The 20,559-nt window shown below is 39.4% G+C and overlaps 1 protein-coding gene across 1 annotated transcript in view; it reads right to left on the reverse strand.

Moving 5' to 3' along the window:
• Positions 1 to 328: 328 nt before the first annotated feature.
• Positions 329 to 20,559, reverse strand: part of SAMD5 (sterile alpha motif domain containing 5) — a 60,670-nt gene continuing 40,439 nt past the window's right edge. Inside the window, exon 2 of the mRNA XM_027602087.2 lies at positions 329 to 5,112. Within this exon, the coding sequence (XP_027457888.1) occupies positions 5,050 to 5,112 (63 nt within the window). The 3' untranslated portion in view covers positions 329 to 5,049. The remainder of the gene's footprint in view (positions 5,113 to 20,559) is intronic.

Below are 20,559 nucleotides of genomic sequence, written 5' to 3' on the forward strand. Positions count from 1 at the left end.
CAAAATTGCAGCCTATCACCCTCGGGAGAACTTTTTAGTCAGAAGTGGGATGGGCTGGGGAGGAGAAAGCCACAACATATACACATGTAACAATCACACGAGAGCATCCAAACACACATCGTAATGATTTATTTGCATTTTGCATGGAGTATGGGGAGCCTTGCCTTCTCCTTTCTTTCAAGTTGGAACTCTGATTTCCCATGTTAACCATAATGCTCCATTACTGTAAACATTTATACACCAACCATTTAAACAACACACATACTCTATGCCATTCATCGGAATGGAAAACGATCACAAAAGAGGCCAAGGCGGAACTGCTGTGAAAGCCATAACATTTATTGAAGAGCGGACATATGTTTGTAAATCACAGCACTGCATGGGCATATGATCCATGGTTCCTAATGCTGTTCCAAGTAAGCTTTTAATAGAGCCTTCTCATATAGTCCCTTTTAAAAACAATTAATGAAAGGGGGAAAAGGTGTCAGTTGCAATTACATTTACAAAAAACCAAACTGCAGCTTTTATTTAGAATCAATCTGTGCTCGGCTACTTAGATGTACACATGTTAATTATTTGGACCTATGCACACATCTCTGTAAGGCAGAACTTTTCCATTAATGATGGCTTTAGGAACCCAAAGAGTATCTCAGAATAGTCTCAAGCTTAGAGAACAGGGCAACAACTGCAATAGAATTTCTACCATTTGCCCCAATTACTATACCACTTTGCCCTCAAGATATTCCATTCAGCATTTTATTTTTGGAGTAATAAAGGAAAATTCATCAGACAAAGCGCATGATACAGAATGCTTCTATAAAAGACATTTCTCATCTTAATGTTGAAAAGTTGACTTTCTTTTGTTCCAATGGAAGAAATGTTGGCCAAATTGTCAAAAAAATACCACGCAGCAGCTCTTAATGTGGAATTTAACCTCCCATTTTCCTCTAAAAGTTATCTTGTAACAGCAACAATAAAAAAACAAAATGTCATTGCCAGGCATTTAAACAACTTAAAGGAAAATTTCTATGTTGGTAAGCAAAAAGAAAAAAAGTTATGTTATTCATTTTTCTGAACTACTGTGGGTTTTTTGTTTTGGTTTGTTTGCCTTTCACGTACATATCTAAAACAGTGATCATGGAGTAGAAATTTGATTTTATATTCTTAGAGATTAATAATATGGAGCTAAAGAGTATTTTCCAAAGAATCTAATAGTGTAAAACATATGACGTAGGAATATCTAACCGATGACCACAGAGACTGCTAAGAGTAAAATTAGAAGATTCTAAAAGAGAAAACCTAGCTGATTTGCTTTGCTCTGCACAACTTACTTTGTTTAATACAGCATCTATTATAGCTTTATTCAAAGCACAAGTTGTCAGCTGACTTCTAAGCATCCCCTGAACTTGGCCCTTGGTCTGAACAGAGAACTGGCAATTTCGTCAGATTCTTGCTCATGTCTTGTATATGTCTCTGGACACATTATTCTATTCTTTGTCCTTTATTTACTTGAAATTCAGAAATCTTCTGCCTGCCTGAACATGACATTTTGATACCTAATTTAATATTACATGTAAAAAGTTATATGAATCAAATATTTTGTCTAAAAATGTAATTCTCTTTAACCTCTCTTTTTGTTATTCTTCAATGCCCATGCAAGGAACCTGTTTACGGTGCTCGACTCTTCACAGAGAACAATCCAGATATGTTCATCTCAGTTTTCTGGCAGGTGCTTCCTAGTCACTGGTACATCTGGTTTCTCTTCACATAGAAAAGTCTGCTGATCCACCATCATCCGCTTGGTATCTTGGCTGGGTTTATCGCAGAAGAACCTATGCGGGAATGCCGACTTGCACTCCTAATTTGTAAATCACAGTCATAAAATCCGATGAAAATGCACATATACTACTCACTAATTTGTACACCAAACTTATCAATCTAAAGCTGTAAGAAAGAAGAAAGTTGAAGAAATACCTTCATATGTATCTATGCGACTATTTCCCCAGCCTTGAAAAGTGCTGGCTTTACACATTTGTTCACTGTTTTTAAAAATCACATTCCTTTCATTCAATCAATAAACATTTAGAGAACTCCTGCTGAAAGTGGCCACTGTAACCTTTCTATCCTTTCTAAAAGAAAGCAAAGGGGCTTTATTTAGTGGGTTTAAGGCAGCAATAAGGACACATCAATTTATGCTTGAGTTTTCTAGTCAGTTTTAAGGTAATCTCTTTCACGTAGGAGGAAAGAAAGAAGGTCATGGTAAAGAAGGGAAGGGAGGAAGGTGCTCAGCACCCACTATGTGTCAAGCACCAGGCCAAGAACTCTGCAGCTGTTTGATGTAGTTTGATGCAGAACTATAGTAAGTATTCATTTTCCCCATTTAATGGGCAAGGATAAAAAGCTTTTGATGAGTTCAACAACTGTTCAAGACCATTCCCCATGCTACATTATAGCTTATGTTCTAAACAGATTCACTACCTGAAGAGGCAATTGACATGATTCCAAAATTTGGACTCAGAAAGTCAGAACTCAAGGCTTACTGTTTTTGTCGTTGATTTCATACCACCAAGATGCTGTAAATTTCTCGGGACTGAGAAACTGCTTGAGTACAGCTATTCTAATTTGCTTCAGTTCCCTTGGTGGGAAGGAGCCCTTGCATTGCCTGAACCAAGAAATATTTTATGTAAAGAAAATCTTTCTTTCCTCACCCCCAAAATTTTGTTAAAAGATGAACTGAAGAAAAATTTTGCTATACTCCTCCAAATTCCTCAGTGTTATGAAGTAAAAGTCTCTACTTAATGTCTCTTGAAGTTCTAGGAAATACAAATCAAGATACTCCTCTAGTTCTGATAACATAGTTGTCCCTTAGCTACTTCCTTTACCTTCACCTATTAAGGATATTATGAATGTTAGGTAAAATTTAAAAATACTATAAAAAAATTACTCATCCTAAGAGTAACTGTCTTCAGATACAATTCATGGTAAGACTACTTCCTTTCTCTTACATTCTAAGCTCTTACCTGACCTTGATTTAATGAAAAAGAATTAAGGGGTTCCTTTAATACCTCTCTGCTTAAAGCTTTCTCTCTCTGGCTTTAGGTAAGAAGTCTTTCAAGTCCTTTGGTTTTCTCACTGTTCTAGACTGTGACTCTTAATTTAGGTAGGATATCATTATTTTCAAATTCCAATAGCAGACACCAATAAATTTAAATTCATCAAGCTAATTGAAGTTAGACATTACACAAATAGAAAATAAAACTTGAACAGAGTCCCTTTTTTTTGGTCGCAGTAGATTGCATTATAATGCCAACGGTGAAAATAATAGATTTTTCAGACATTGGGTTCTTTCTAATAACAGTTCAACAAATGCATGGAAATGCACATCTGTGAAATAAATCTGCCTCAGATGCTGCATCTGGAAATGAGGTCTTGAACAGGAAGCCATTTATTATCACAATAAATTCGATCTGTAATCTATCCAGACCCCCCACTCCTTAAGAAAAATCTAGCTTGGAAATTTGAAAGACTCTGGTTCACTTGAAAAAAAAAATGATGAAAGGTTGATTGGAGTCTAATCCTTACTTATCTGCAAGCTACATATAGTTTAAAGGAAAATTTATACATGCTCGCAAGCTTAATTTCCTTGCATTTGCATTTAAGAGTGAGACTGATTTTACAGTATCGAAATTAATCTCTAGAAGTAGATAAACTATGTAAACCTTAGATTTTTAAAGCAGTACTGTAATAAAATTGTCCTTGGAGATCTTAACTGCTCACCTAGGGACCAGCATGCACCAGGAAGAAAATGCACGTAAACTGCTTTTCCTCTGAGAGTTTCCTACTCTTGAGCATCACAATGCTGAGGCAAACTTTAGCAGATCCTGTGTACTTCCAAGTAGTGCAAGAAAGATTCTGTAACAGGACTGACGGCCCATGGGCTCTCAGAAGCTGCCTGCCCCCAAAGCCTGTGGCAGACTTGGACCTTCTTTGATAATTTCCTTTCAATTAAATGTTTGGTCCCATCAACTTGGTTGTATTTTCTAAGCAGGAAATAAAACCACCCGCAGCCAAAGGCAAGAACAGTAAGAATTAGAAAGACTCCAGATGTGTCTTGATTTCCTTCCCCCACTCGATCCTACTCTCCTTTTGGGCTGTGGTTATGTAAGGTTTGTAATGGTCGCTGCCACTGCCAACTTCCCTGCCCCCACAGGCCTGACATCAGAATCCTGGGGTGGGCGGAGGTGGGATCCGGCACAGCACTGGTCAAGACAGTCCCCAGGGAGTGAGGAAAACTAGAGATCAAGTTACATAGCAGATCTTGCTCAGTTGTCAGTGAGAGCAAGACACCCTTCCTGGTGCTAATACTACACTTCAGCCAGGTTAAATTAAACATGAGAAGTTAGAAAAATCTCTCTCCCCTTGCTGATGTTCCTCAGATTCATCAGCTTGATGATCCTACCTATATACGAAGTAACTATGAAAAGCACCTTAAAATAAGGGAATTCCATCACCAAACTATTCTATGGAGAATTATATAAAATATTTCAGCCCATAAAAACATGGTCCCATATGAAGTGAAAAAAAAAAAAAAAGATGTATGCTAAAATATTAAATTAAAGCTCCTAATTCTCAAGTTAAAGGCTCATATGGAAAGGATGCAATGATGAGCTAATGCCATAAACCTGCTTTTTGTCTTGTATTACACTTAAAATTAGTTATCACCCAAATGCCTCGGCCAACCTCATTTATTTTCATCAAGAATTCAGAGAATGGAGGGGAGGATCCCCAAAATAGGCACGAGACCTGATCTCAAAACCAGACTCAGTATTTCTTTATGTATGATGTTTCACTGCCTCGTTTCTAGCTATTATAAGTTAGTTACCCAGTGTACTAAGTTGATTATTCCAGAATTTTTCCAAGAAAAAAGTTAAGCTGATGAGTATTTCCAGGGTCATCATCCATTTCCCTTTGTGAAAGAAGGTTCTAAATATGCCCATTTCCAGTCTTCAGGCACCTCATGAGTCCTCCACGAGTTCTCAAAAATGATATCTAGCGGTTCTGTGATGACTTCGGCCAATTCATTAAGTACTCTAGGATGCCAGCCATTGGGACCTGTGGATTTGAACATATCGGGGTTATTGAGGTTCTCCTTTACCCATTCTTCCCCTAGTCCATCATGGATTCCTGCTCCTATTTTTTTTTAAGTAAACTCAACTCCTAATGTGGGGCTCGAATTCACGACCCCAAGATCAAGAGTCACATGCTCTACCAACTGCTGCTCCTATATTTAAGTCACAATTGTCCTTTTCTGGTTACCACATGGACTTCTGAAAAAAATATCTTTTTAAAGGATTTTATTTATTTGTCAGAGAGAGAGAGAGAGAGCGAACAAGCAGGGGGAGCGGCAGGCAGAGGGAGAAGCAGGCTCCCCGCTGAGGAAGGAGCCTGATGTGGGGCTCGATCCCAGGACCCTGAGATCACGACCTGAGCCGAAGGCAGACGCTTAACCGACTGAGCCACCCAGGCGCCCCTGAAAAAATACCTTTAAGTCTCTGCTATTTATTTATCCATTTTTTTTCCGTGAAGCTACTAAATGAAAAATGTATTTTATTCTTCTCCAGGCTGTCTTGTTTAAAAACGTTCTGTTTTTCCTTTTATGTTTCTTGTAAGAACAAGTAAAAAAAAAATTAATGAAAGTATATCTTGCAACAGTTTGTCTCCCTAAATCACACCACTCCCTACCATACTTGAGCATCCTTTGTAACAGAGTAATAGTTGACACACTTGGAGACATTCTACAGGCCACCCATCTGGTGCTCAGAGGGTACAGATCTATACAACTTGTATCTGCAAGTGCTAATTCAAAAAGCACTTTCTGAAATAAAAAAGATTCACAATCATCTTTAACCAGAATCATCTGTATGCACAAACAATAACTTTCTTCACATAGGCATTTAAAAAACATAGCTGTGCCTGAGCTGGAAGAGATGAAGGATTCTCTACGAAGCAGGACCCTGGTAGAATTCATCTATTGTGGTGTGGTCATCTGTGCCAATGTTCTGGGACTGCTATTACACAAATTATCGCCGAGCTCTGATAGGTGTTGACAGTTTTAACCCCTTTGTTGTCACAGTGATGCCTCCGAAACTGAAAGCCAGCCACAGATTACAGTTTCCTGCCCATACGTCGCCGTCTGCCCCAAATCCCCTGACAGATCTACAATAGACAGAGGGGAGGAAGAAAGAGAGAGACGCAAAGGAAGAAGGAGGGTCCCCGAGTCTTCTGTGTGATTTCTGATCTGACAGACCGACTGTGCCCCTTGGATTCAACTGTTGACTTGTTTTGTTTTGTTTATCAATTCGAAAAGCTTTTGGTAAAGGTTGAATCAATTTTGTTTTCTTTCATTTTGTTTTTCTCAGTCTCTATCTCTCCAGCCTTACCCCCAGTTTCATCTCTCAAAGCTGTATTAAGTAAAAAAAAAAAAAAAAAAAAATCATGTTGCACATGTCATTAAAAGTTTTAATGTTTTAAAAAATAATTCTGCACATTTCTCTAGGGTACAACAATTTGTTTTAGCACATGCCATTTTCATCCCTGCTCAAATAGCCACCTGCTGATGGCAATATGTTAACTAATGTGTCATTATTAATTAGTTTGGGTAATATCATCCAACAATTACATCTAAATGGAGAAAAAGTGTTACTATCCTTGTTCAGGAAGTTTGTTTCTCCAGGGAATCAAGCTCTCTCTGGGCCTTTTTTTTCTATATTACTAAATAATAATATCGTACCACTAATTATTAAATGCAAATAGTCCCTCAAGTAAACTCATATCTAAGCCAATGCCTCTATTAAAATTGCCTTCTGTTACAAACTGTGGAAAAGTAATGTTCAATCTGTTTTGACAAATTAACTTTTTTTGGCGGGGAAGTTTGTAGAGGAGGGAAGTCACGCTAATATAAAGAAGGCAAGACTGTTTTTTTATGATTTATTTATTTATTTATTTATTTGAGAGAAAACAGAAAGGGCATACGAGCAGGGGGAGGGGCAGAGGAAGAGGGAGAGAGAGAGAGACTCCACACTGAGTGCAGAGCCTGATGCAGGACTCGATCCCATGACCCTGAGATCATGACCTGAGCCAAAATCAAGAGTCGGAGGTTTCACCCACTGAGCCACCCAAGCGCCCCAAGACAGTTGGTTTCTAATGCTGAAACAGGTGAATGAATGAAAAGGCATTCCACCAAAAACTATACTGACTATATAGTGCAAGAGAATGCATTTCGAACTGAAAAAGCAGAAAGTGCCTCAGGTTACAGCGTTACAGGTTTCTGAGATGGCAGGAGGACCACAGCCAGGCTCAAGGAAGAGTCACAGAGGGAAGGAGGAGGCCGCATCATGAGGACAATCTTATCAGAACGGAAGATTCTCAGATGCCTGCCTATGCTAGATACAGCTCTGCAAGTCACAGAGATGGCCTCAGCTACCTTTAAAGGTCATTTTTATTCAAGGAACCTCTGAAAGTAAAGAAAATGCCTTTGGACAGGTTATCACCTGCAAGCTCACCCTCCGTATTAAAAGCCTCCAAAGATGTGGAGCACAGAATCATTCACAAATCTAGCATCAAGCTGACAGCCTCCGAAACCTCCTGTGCCTTCGGTTCAACAAAAACAAATCACATTCATTAAACAAGCCCAGCCTTGCAGTTCTGCTATTTTCCGTTCTTTGGGGGAGAAGGTAGGAGGCAGACAAACGGGATTGCCGCCGCTGAGTCATGGAGAGTTTCCCGATGCGACAGCCGTCGCGGGGAGCGGGGATTAGCCCAGCATGGGTGGCTTCATGCTCGCAAGGAAACATCGCTGAGCTCCCCATTACAAATGCGGCTTCCTGCTCTGGCAGACGACAGGCATCGTGACATCCCTGCTCCTGCTCCTGAGAGATCCCACTCCTCGTGTCAAATAGAAATGAACAGATTTGTAAAGTTCTGGTCAGCTTTAAGGAGAAAGCGGCTGTAATACATCCAGTCACTGTATCCTCTTAAGATGAGGACAGTACACAGGCATCGCCAGTCTGGCCTCATTTCACAGAGCTGCTCTCCCCTCCACCATGCTTTTTTCATATTTCCCTTCCCCCCTAAATTGTCTGGCATATGCCTACCAAGAGAGAAGCTCTTTCTTCACTCCACCAAGAAAAAGAATAATCTGCTTATATGTATCTATCGGCTTCTTTGGATACAGGGCTAGGCTGACAAAAAAATCATTCATGGCATTGTCTCAACTCTGGTCCTTTCTCGAAAATCATGAAAGCCAACCTCAGGTACAATAAATAGCAGGTTATGTTTTTGGTTCTATTAATGCTCCTGCGGTTTTGCTATTATTATGTGAAAAATGAAGGCCAGTCGTTTGTTTGTAATGTGCCAAATCATATCCCCCTATTTCTAGGGAAACACTGCTAAAACAAACCAAAAAAAAAGGTGTCTTAGTTGGCCTAATTCTCCCCCTTCCTGCCTTTGATCAAGACCAGTCTCAATCAGAGTTCTTACATTAGAGCCACATAAACCTAATTCTTGAACTGAACTGTGACTTTCTCAGTTTTATTTGTTTTAGGCTATTATGGGGAATGGGAAGGGTAGGGGAAAAGTCTTTCATTTCACAGATATTTGGCAATTGTCGTCTATGTTAGAGTTCCAACCTGAGAAACAGAGAGGGGCAGCAAAAGTTACTGAATGAATAAAGAGACTCTTGTCCTGTGGTTAACAATGAAGATTTCTGAGATTACATTTTTTTTCTCAGTTGATTATTCTGAGTTTTAACTGATTTCAAGTCTGTTACTCTTTTTAGCTTGTGATTCCCCCCCCAATTAAAGACAATCAGAGTTATATGGAAGCTACCCCATATAAAAATTATTTCTCTGTTGTGTTATTATTCTAAAGGACATAGCTCCATTGCAGATGTAGAATCAAGAGACAGAAAATCTCTACATTTGGTTGCTGGGATAAACACACACAACTACTGAGTGTACATTAATAGCCCACATAATTCCTTACAATGGGGGGGTTGGGGACAACTGTCTCATAGGGAAAAGTTAAGATTCATGGTACAAATACTACTTTCTCTCCTTCTGGATGACACAAGGGGCACAAAGCTGAATCTATGGGTGGTCCGGTAACAAGATAAAAAGGATTTTTTAGGTCATGACTTTCTCAAGCTAAGCTTACCAACATTCAGCCACATCACATTGTCTCTCATTATGGAATGGTTAGAATTTACTTTAGAGAGAGGTTAGAATTTCCTTTAGAGAGAGGGCGCTTAAATTCAGCCTCATTTTAACTGTAAACTTCTCCAAGGGCAGAAACCACATTTCATACTTCTTTGTATCTCCAGTGGGAATACACACACACACACACACACACACACACACACACAAACACACGCATGCACACACACACACACATAGTCACATACACTACTACTGCTGATTGATTGAATCATCCACAGTATAATTTTTATGTATAATTTCTCAGTAAAATAAGTTCCTATTGGAAAATAGCAGTCTAGCAAGTCTGCTGGGAGTATATTTTCCTTTGCCTATCCAACAGAGAAAAACTTTTCAATATATATCCACTCTACCAGTATGTATCTTTAACGGTCACCTTTCAGTTCCTCAAAAGGCTTCTGAGGGTCCCTTAGGGAAGGCCAAGGCTGCCTCCCAGACCCCAATAAGCCAGAGGATGCACTCTGATGTTATTAAATTAGCTGGCATCCATGTCCTTTTTCTGCTAGAGGAGTCTTACAGGGCAGATTTCCCAGAGACTTTTGTCCAAGACAAAAAAAATGTTTGACCTACTCCAGAATGATCTACGTATACTTTCTTTTTTTGACTTTAAACACAAACACCCAAATGCTATATAAACTCTTCTGTACAGTTCTATTTGTCTTCATCTGTGGTGTGTCCTTGTGAAGAACCGATTTACCATCTAGCCCCTGGAAAAAATTCAGTGGGATACAATAAACTGCACAAGCATGCTTCTCACTCCCTCCACTGACCCACATGGGTTCTAAACTTCACTCAGGACTTATCTGCAGGTTTTCAGCAAATGGAAAGTATGCCAGAGAGGCTTGAAATTTTCTTACCTGCCTATTAGTCAGCAAACTCTCAGGAACAAACTCAGAGGTTAAAACACAAAAGTGTCTTTGTTTATCCTATCCTCAGGGCATTACCGATTTTATAAATTTTCCAAGAGAACAGCTATGTAAATTCCCAATTTCTTAAAAGCACTTTGTGAGACTCATCACTGAATGTTCTGAATATGCTAAATTCCCACACACTGAGAACAACCCACAGGGTTGTGGTCTGCAGGGTGGTAGCACGCCCCTGGAGACCAGGTTCAGAGGCTCTAGACCTCCCCACTGCTTAGAGTTAGAGCCACATCTTATCTCTACGAGGAAGAAATTAACAAGATTTAACTATTGGGAGTTCTGTATTATTCTTTCAATAATTTTATAATCATTAACAGCTATCCCAACATGCAGCTGGGGTTAGGTCACTGCACTTTGAAGAGGTTGACGAGTACAGCTAAAGAAGGAGAAATGGTAGCTAGAGGGGGACTGTTTTTAAGAACAAAGAAGGAGCTTAGGCATATTTACAGACTGAGTAGAAGGATTCCGTGGAGAGAGACCAAATGCCCCAAAACAAAAGGATATTATGGATCAAAATTATTACTTGGGATAAGAGTAGATACCCAGGGGAGGGATTAGAGGGGAGAGGGGTCACTCCTCATCAGAAATAGAGGGAAAGAACAGATGGGCAAAGATGCCAGTACATTCTGATGGGAAGGACAGCAAGGGAAGGCGCTCACGTGCAGATGGACTACTAGTTCTCAGGAAGGACCAAGCCAAGGCTATCTGAGGAGCAAGGGGTTGAGGGGGCAAGGGTAGGGCTGTAAGGAGAGGGGAGAAGTCGGAGACAGCCACCAGGGGGGACTGTGACATGAGGTCAGCATGAGAGCTGCAGGAGGGCAGACTCAGCGGGATTGGACTATATATGGAATTAGAGCAAAACAGGCTTTTAGAATTTTTCTGTTTATGCTTCAAAGTCTCCAAATATCACCTCAAATAGTGATCAAGACACAGGCCTAGAAATGAGTGATACAAATCCAGAACAGAAATAAGGATAAATGCTAGAATGTGCGGAGTATCAGCATTCTGTCCTCCAGTGCAACTCTTCCAAACACATTTGGTGGGTCTTTTCTTTTGAAGACTTTATTTATTTATTTTTATTTATTTGGCAGAGAGAGAGAAAGGGAGGGAGAGAACAAGCAGGGGGAGCAGCAGGCAGAGGGAAAAGGAGAAGCAGGCTCCCGGCTGAGCAGGGAGCCTGATGCGGGGCTGGATCCCAGGACCCCGGGATCATGACCTGAGCTGAAAGCAGACGTTTAGCTGACTGAGTCACCCAGTTGCCCCTTTGGTGGGTCTCTTGATGAAAGTCCTGTTGATGACTCTTTCAGTCCGAGTGGGCCGATAGAACAGAATACCAGAGACTGGGTAGTTCATGAACAAAAGAAATTTCTCACACTTCTGGAGGCTAGAAAGTACAAGAGCAAGGCGCCCACAGATTCAGTGTCTGGTGAAGGCCCTCTTCTTGGTTCACAGACACCATCTTCTTGCCATGGCCTCACATGGCAGAAGAGGTGAGGGAGCTTTATGGGGGACCTTTTATAAAGGCACCTGTCCCATCATAGGTGCTTTACCCTCATCACCCAACCACCTCCCAAAGGACCCCACCTCCAAATACCATCATAGCGGGTATTAGGTTTCAACACAGGAATTTTGGAGAACACATCCAGTCTACAGTAATGTCTGTCTCTAACCAAACTCACGAGCTGCTCATTTAAGGGTTTTCATCTCTCTGTCTCTCTGTCTCATCTACCATATCACAGTAAAACCATCCATGATTATGTACTGATGGTCTCCGAAGACACCATTAGCTGTAATCTGCTAACCTTTTATTACAATTATCACCAATACAGTTGCCTTTAACAGTAGGTTTATAGTAAATACTATGATTATTATTATTACCTTCCTGTCCTGGCAACAGTGAGCAGCTACTAATATTTTTTAAGTGACCTTCCTCCATGCCAGGCACTGTGCTGAGAACATTAGGCATGATCTCCATTACTTCTCACCATAAGCCAATGTGATGCCTAACATGGACCCAGTTTTACAGATGAGGAATCTGAGGCTTTAAAGTATAGATAACCTGGCAGGGTCAAAGGGATCATCGGTGGCAGATGGAGTCTGTCCAACAGCAAAGCCTACCCTTATCAAAGTATGTCTGAACTCCCCATCACTTTTGATTAGGAATGTGTAATAAATGAATAGTGTTCCCCAAAGTTCAGATCACTCAGAACGTGAACTGAGAAATATGGCCTCTGCAGAAAGTTCAGGCTCATAACATAAAATCATCCTGGATTTAGGGTGGACCCTACACCCAGTCACTGTGTCCTTTTAAGATGAGAACAGTACACAGAGTGACATCAGAGGAGAAGCTCATGTGAAGACAGAGGGAGAGAACAGAGTTCTGCAGCCATAAACCAAGTCACTCCAGGAGCCACCTGAAGCCGGAAGGGGTGAAGACGGATTCTCTCCTAGAGGCTTTGCAGGGAACATGGCCCCACTAAGACCTTGATGTCATTCTTCTGGACTCCAGAACAATGAGAGAATAAATTTCTGTTGATTTAAGCCACTCTGTTTCTGGCACTTCATAGCAGCTCTCAGAAACTAATAGAGAACCCTTTCACAGAAATACATAATTTCTCAAATCTTCTCAGGAATATTCTTAATCACTTCATTGTTTTTGGCATTACATGCAAATGTGACTCCAGGCAAAAGGTATTTTTATTCAGAATATTAAACGCTGTGCAAAATGCTTACTTAAATGTTATATTTAATGTCATTCATAACATACAAGGAAAATTTTACTTCTTCATATTAAATGATGCAAAGTAAATTAATTATGTAAGAAAAATAGGACTTATAAAAAATACATTAAAAACTATACACTGTGTTTAAACATGGACTCCATATATATTAAAAAGCAGAATGAGATTTAACCATTGTTTGCTACAGCATCAAAAAGAGAAAATAATCAGAATTTGAAATGATTGCTTTCCTTTTGCTTAATGTCCAAGACTTATTATTTATCTGAATATTTATGATTTGCTTTAAATTACAGAACAAGAGAAGGTTTCAGTGGCTATTTGCAAACACTTCTCTACTAATAACACACTACGTATGTGGATATTTGTATTTCTAGTAAGTTCAAATTGAATATAATTGCCCATGTTTTTCTGTTTTGATATCAGTTATTGATGAATGAGAATTTAATGTGCAAGGTAAGCATATTTGATCTCTACGAGGTTTTCATTTAAAGGGGAAGATATTTAAATAATTTTCATCAATACATTTTTTAAAAGATTTTATTTATTTATTTGACAGAGAGAGACAGAGAGAGAGAGGGAACACAAGCAGAGAGAGCGGGAGAGGAAGAATCAGGCTTCCAGCCAAGCATGGAGCCCGATGTGGGGCTCAATCCCAGGACTCCAGGATTATGACCTGAGCCAAAGGCAGATGCTAAATGACTGAGCCACCCAGGTGCCCCTCATCAATACATTTAAAGATATGTTTCGAAACAATCACTATTCCTAACCTACAAGACTTTTGACTCCTCTTACAGCTCAGAACTCTTTAGCTGGAAAACCCTACAATATTCTATATTAGCAGTTCTCAAAACATTTGGTTCTACGATCCATCTGCAATTTAAAAAACCATTGAGGAGGAGGAGAGCAAGATGGTGGAGGAGTAGGAGACCTAAATTTCGTCTGGTCGCAAGAATTCAGCTAGATAGGGATCAAACCATTCTGAACACCTATGAACTCAACAGGAGATCAAAGAAGAGAGTAGCAGCAACTCTCTGAACGGAAAAGTGACCACTTTCTGGAAGAGTCATATTCTATCCCTTCACTGTAGTTAACCTTATTTTTGGTATATATATAAGTTGTTCTCTCTTTAAAATTTTGGGATACAGCTTCTTCTAACATACCAAAATATACCCTAAATCTCTAGGGTGTGGCTTGGTTCTAGTCTCCTGCCGGATCACATTCTCTCTTTTTTTTTTTTTAATTTCTCTTTCTTTTTTCAACCAACTTCTTATCAATTCCTTTTATAAAATCTTTTATAATTTTCATCGTTACAGCCATATTCCATCCCTTCATCATATTTACCCTTATTTTTGTACATATATAAGCTTTTCTTTCTTTAAAATTTTGGGAGGCACTTTCTTCTAACAGACCAAAATATGCCCAAAATCTCATGTGTGGCACTGATCTATTCACCCCCTGATCACATTGATCATATCCTTTTTTTCTTTTTTCTTTCATTCTTTCTTTTCCCCCAGTTTCGGGTCTCTTCTGATTTGTTTAGTATATATTTTTCTGGGGTCGTTGTTACCCTGTTAGCATTTTGTTCTCTCTTTCATCTATTCTCCTCTGGACAAAATGACAAGACAGAAAAACTCACCCCAGAAAAAAGAACAAGAGGCAGTACTAACTGCCAGGGAACTAATCAATACGGACATTAGTAAGATGTCGGAACTAGAGTTCAGAATGACGATTATAAAGACACTAGCTGGGCTTGAAAAAAGCAAGGAAGATATTAGAGAAACCCTTTCCAGAGAAATAAAAGAGCTAAAATCTAACCAAGTCGAAATCAAAAAGGCTATTAATGAGGTGCAATAAAAAAAGGAGGCTCTAACTGCTAGGATAAATGAGGCAGAAGAGAGAATTAGTGATATAGAAGACCAAATGATGGTCTTCTATAAAGAAGCTGAGAAAAAGAGAGCTAAACAACTACTGGATCACGAGGGCAGAATTCGGGAGATAAGTGATACCATAAGACGAAACAATATTAGAAACAATATTAGAAGAATTGGGATCCCAGAAGAAGAAGAAAGAGAGAGAGGGGCAGAAGGCATATTGGAGCAAATTATAGCAGAGAACTTCCCAAATTTTGGGAAGGAAACAGGCATCAAAATCCAGGAGATACAGAGAACCCCCCCTCAAAATCAATAAAAACAGGCCAACACCCTGACATCTAATAGTAAAACTTACAAGTCTCAGAGACAAAGAGAAAATCCTGAAAGCAGCTCGGGAGAAGAGATCTGTGACCTACAATGGTAGAAATATTAGACTGGCAACAGACCTATCCACAGAGACCTGACAGGCCAGAAAGGACTGGCATGATATCTTCAGAGCACTAAATGAGAAAAATATGCAGCCAAGAATACTATATCCAGCTAGGCGGTCACTGAAAATAGAAAGAGAGATAAAAAGCTTCCAGGACAAACAAAAACTAAAGGAATTTGCAAACACAAAGCCAGCCCTACCAGAAATATTGAAAGGGGTCCTCTAAGCAAAGAGAGAGCCTAAGAGTAACATAGACCAGAAAGGAAGACAGACAATATAACAGTAACAGTCACCTTACAGGCAATACAATGGCACTAAATTCATACCTTTCAATAGTTACCCTGACGGTAAATGGGCTAAATGCCCCAATCAAAAGACACAGGGTATCAGACTGGATAAAAAAACAAGACCCATCGATATGCTGTCTGCAAGAGACCCATTTTAGACCCAAAGACATCCCCACATTGAAAGTGAGGGGGTGGAAAAGGATTTACCATGCTAACGGACACCAAAAGAAAGCTGGGCTGGCAATCCTTATATCAGACAAATTAGATTTGAAACCAAAGACTGTTGAAGAGATGAGGAAGGACACTATATCCTACTTAAAGGGTCTATCCAACAAGAAGATCTAACAATTGTAAATATCTATGCCCCTAACATGGGAGCAGCCACTTATATAAGGCAATTAATAACAAAAACAAAGAAACACATTGACAACAATACAATAATAGTGGGGGACGTTAACACCTCCCTGACTGAAATGGACAGATCATCTAAGCAAAAGATCAACAAGGAAATAAAGACTTTAAATGACTGGACCAAATGGACTTCACAGATATATTCAGAACATTCCATCCCAAGGCAACAGAATACACATTCTTCTCTACTGCCCATGGAACATTCTCCAGAATAGATCACATCCTAGGTCACAAATCAGGTCTCAACTGGTACCAAAAGATTGGGATTATTCCCTGCATATTTTCAGACCACAATGCTTTGAAACTAGAACTCAGTCACAAGAGGAAAGTTGGAAAGAACTCAAATCGATGGGGGCTAACGAGCATCCTACTAAAGAATGAATGGGTCAACCAGGACATTAAAGAAGATTTTAAAAAATTCATGGAAACCAATGAGAATGAAAACACAACTGTTCAAAATCTTTGGGATGCAGCAAAGGCAGTCCTAAGAGGAAAATATATAGCAATACAAGCCTTTTTCAAGAAACAAGAAAGGTCTCCAATACACAACCTAACCCTACACCTAAAGGAGCTGCAGAAAGAAGAGCAAATAAAGCCTAAAACCAGAAGAAGAGAAATAATAAAGATCAGAGCAGAAATCAATGAAATAGAAACCAAAAGAACAGTAGATCAATGAAACTAGGAGCTGGTTCTTTGAAAGAATTAACAAGATTGATAAACCCCTGGCCAGACTTATCATAAAGAAAAGAGAAATGACCCAAATAAAAAAAATCATGAATGAAAGAGGAACCAACAGCAAAGAAATACAAACAATTATAAGAACATATTATGAGCAACAAATGCCAGCAAATTAGATATTCTGGAAGAAATGGATGCATTCCTAGAGATGTATCAACTACCAAAACTGAACCAGGAAGAAATAGAAAACCTGAACAGACCTATAGCCACTAAAGAAATTGAAGCAGTCATCAAAAATTTCCCAACAAACAAAATCCCAGGGCCAGATGGCTTCCCAGGGGAATTCTATCAGACATTTAAAGAAGAATTAATACCTATTCTCCTGAAATGGTTCCAAAAAATAGAAATGGAAGGAAAACTTCCAAACTCGTTTTATGAGGCCACCATTACCTTGATCCCCAAACCAGACAAAGACCCCATCAAAAAGGAGGATTAGAGACCAATATCCTTGATGAACATGGATGCAAAAATTCTCACCCAAATACTAGCCAATAGGATCCAACAGTACATTAAAAGGATTATTCACCATGACCAAGTGGGATTTATCCCTGGGCTGCAAGGTTGGTTCAACATCCGCAAATCAATCATTGTGATACAGTACATTAATAAAAGAAAGAACAAGAATCATATGATCCTCTCAATAGATGCAGAAAAAGCATTTGACAAAGTAGAGCACCCTTTCTTGACCAAAACTCTTCAGAGTATAGGGATAGAGGGTACATACCTCAATATCATAAAAGCCATCTATGAAAAACCTACAGCAAATATCATTCTCAATGGGGAAAAACTGAGAGCTTTCTCCCTAAGGTCAGGAACACGAACGGGATGTCCACTATCACCAGTGCTATTCAACATAGTATTAGAAGTCCTAGCCACAGCAATCAGACAACAAAAAGAAATCAAAGGCATCCAAATCAGCAAAGAAGAAGTCAAACTCTCACTCTTTGCAGATGATATGATACTTTATGTGGAAAACCCAAAAGAACCTACCCCCAAACTGCTAGAACTCATACAGGAATTCAGTAAAGTGACAGGATATAAAATCAATGCACAGAAATCAGTGGCATTCCTATACACCAACAACAAGACAGAAGAGAGACAAATTAAGGAGTTGATCCCATTTACAGTTGCACCCAAAACCATAAGATAACTAGGAATAAATCTAACCAAAGAGGCAAAGAATCTGTACTCAAAAAACTATAAAATACTCATGAAAGAAATTGAGGAAGACACAAAGAAATGGAAAAACGTTCCATGCTCAAAGATTGGAAGAACAAATATTGTGAAGGTGTCAATGCTACCTAGAGCAATCTACACATTCAATGCAATCCCTGTCAACATACCATCCACTTTTTTCAAAGAAATGGAACAAATAATCCTAAAATTTGTATGGAACCAGAAAAGACCCCAAATAGACAGAGGAATGTTGAAAAAGAAAAGCAAAGCTGGTGGCATCACAATTCCGGACTTCAAACTCTTACAAAGCTGTCATCATCAAGACAGTATGGTACTGGCACAAGAACAGACACATAGATCAGTGGAACAGAATAGAGAGACCAGAAATGGACCTTCAACTCTATGGTCAACTAATCTTCGACAAAGTAGGAAAGAATGTCCAATGGAAGAAAGTCTCTTCAACAAATGGTGTTGGGAAAATTGGACAGCCACATGCAGCAGAATGAAACTGGACCATTTCCTTATACCACACGCAAGAAGAGACTCAAAATGGATGAAAGACCAAAATGTGAGACAGGAATCCTTCAAAATCCTTGAGGAGAACACAGGCAGCAACCTCTTTGACCTCAGCCGCAGCAACTTCTTCCTAGAAACATTGCCAAAGGCAAGGGAAGCAAGGGCAAACATGAACTGTTGGGACTTCATCAAGATAAAAAGCTTTTGCACAGCAAAGGAAACAGTCAACAAAGCCAAAAGACAACCGACAGAATGGGAGAAGATATTTGCAAATGACATATCAGATAAAGGGCTAGTATCCAAAATCTATAAAGAATTTAAGAAACTCAACACCCAAAGAACAAATAATCCAATCAAGAAATGGGCAGAAGACATGAACAGACAGTTTTCCGAAGAAGACATCCAAATGGCCAACAGACACACGAAAAAGTGCTCAACATCGCTCGGCATCAGGGAAATCCAAATCAAAACCTGAATGAGATACCACCTCACACCAGCCAGAATGGCTAAAATTAACAAGTCAGGAAATGACAGACGTTGGCGGGGATGTGGAGAAAGGCGAACCCTCCTACACTGTTGGTGGGAATGCAAGCTGGTACAGCCACTCTGGAAAACAGTACGGAGGTTCCTCAAAAAGTTGAAAATAGAGCTACCCTATGACCCTGACCCAGCAATTGCACTACTGGGTATTTACCACAAAGATACAAATGTAGGGATCCGAAGGGATACATGCACCCCAATGTTTATAGCAGCAATGTCCACAATAGCCAAAGTATGGAAAGAGCCAAGATGTCCATCGACAGATGAATGGATAAAGAAGAGGTGGTATATATACACAATGGAACATTATGCAGCCATGAAAAGGAATGAAATCTTGCCATTTGCAACGACGTGGATGGAACTGGAGGGTATTATGCTGAACGAAATATGTCAATCAGAGAAAGACATGTATCCTATGATCTCACTGATATAAGGAATTCTTAATCTCAGGAAACAAACTGAGGGTTGCTGGAGTGGTGGGGGGTGGGAGGGATGGGGTGGCTGGGTGATAGACATTGGGGAGAGTATGTGTTATGGTGAGTGCTGTGAATTGCGTAAGACTGTTGAATCACAGAACTGTACCTCTGAAACAAGTAATACATTATGTTTAAAAAAAAAAGATAGTAGGAAGGGAGAAATGAAAGGGGGGAAATTGGAGGAGGAGACGAACCATGAGAGACTATGGACTCTGAGAAATAAACTGAGGCTCTAGAGGGGAGGGGGGTGGGGGGCTGGGTTAGCCTGGTGATGGGTATTAAGGAGGGTACATATTGCAGGGAGCACTGGGTGTTATACACAAACGATGAATCATGGAACACTACATCAAAAAAAATAAATTAATTAAAAAAAAAAAAACCATTCAGGATTCCAAAGAAGTTTTGCTTATGTGGGTTATATCTACTGATGTTTATTGTATTTGAGATAACTGAGAAGTGTTCAAAATATTTAATTCATTTAAAAATGAAAATAGTAAATGCATTACATGTTAACCTCCATAAGATTTTTATGAAAAATACATTCCCCTCCCTCCAAATTAATAAGAAGCATGGCATTATTTTGCATTTTGGATACTTCTTTAATGGCTGGTTTGACAGACTACTGGATTCTCACATCTTCCACATTTGATCTGTGGCTATGTTTTTTTAGGTGAAGTATCTACACAAAATCTAGCATCACACAGATGTGTCATCAGAAAAAGGAAGATTATTTTCATAGTTTTAGAAAGACAATTGTAGGTATTATTTTTGATGACATGCCAAAACTTGACAACAGATAGTTGTCAAGCAACTTCTTAAAAGTCAGTTGCAATGTGAAATCTGAAACCACATCAATGAAATTTTGGATTCTGTCTCCTACATTAACATCCTTGGTCTATTTTCTATTGACGGATCTCTTTCCACATATGATTTCCCACATCATGCGTTGGTCATTTGGAAAATGGCGGGGAACATATTTCATGTTCTATGAATAAAGCAGCCAGCTAGTCTAGCAACTCCAACAACAGCAGATGTGGTTTGCAAAGAGACAAGGTTCACGTATACTTCCATTTGCAGAAGAAGGCTTTATGGGTATGGCGGGGAGAGAAAATAAATTTACTCCTACCTTCTAGGCTCTTGGCTGAGAAACCCCCTGTAATAAAAGAGAGACTAATGAG

The sequence above is a fragment of the Zalophus californianus genome, chromosome 7 (genome assembly GCF_009762305.2).
Source record: "Zalophus californianus isolate mZalCal1 chromosome 7, mZalCal1.pri.v2, whole genome shotgun sequence".
Lineage (NCBI taxonomy): Eukaryota > Metazoa > Chordata > Mammalia > Carnivora > Otariidae > Zalophus > Zalophus californianus.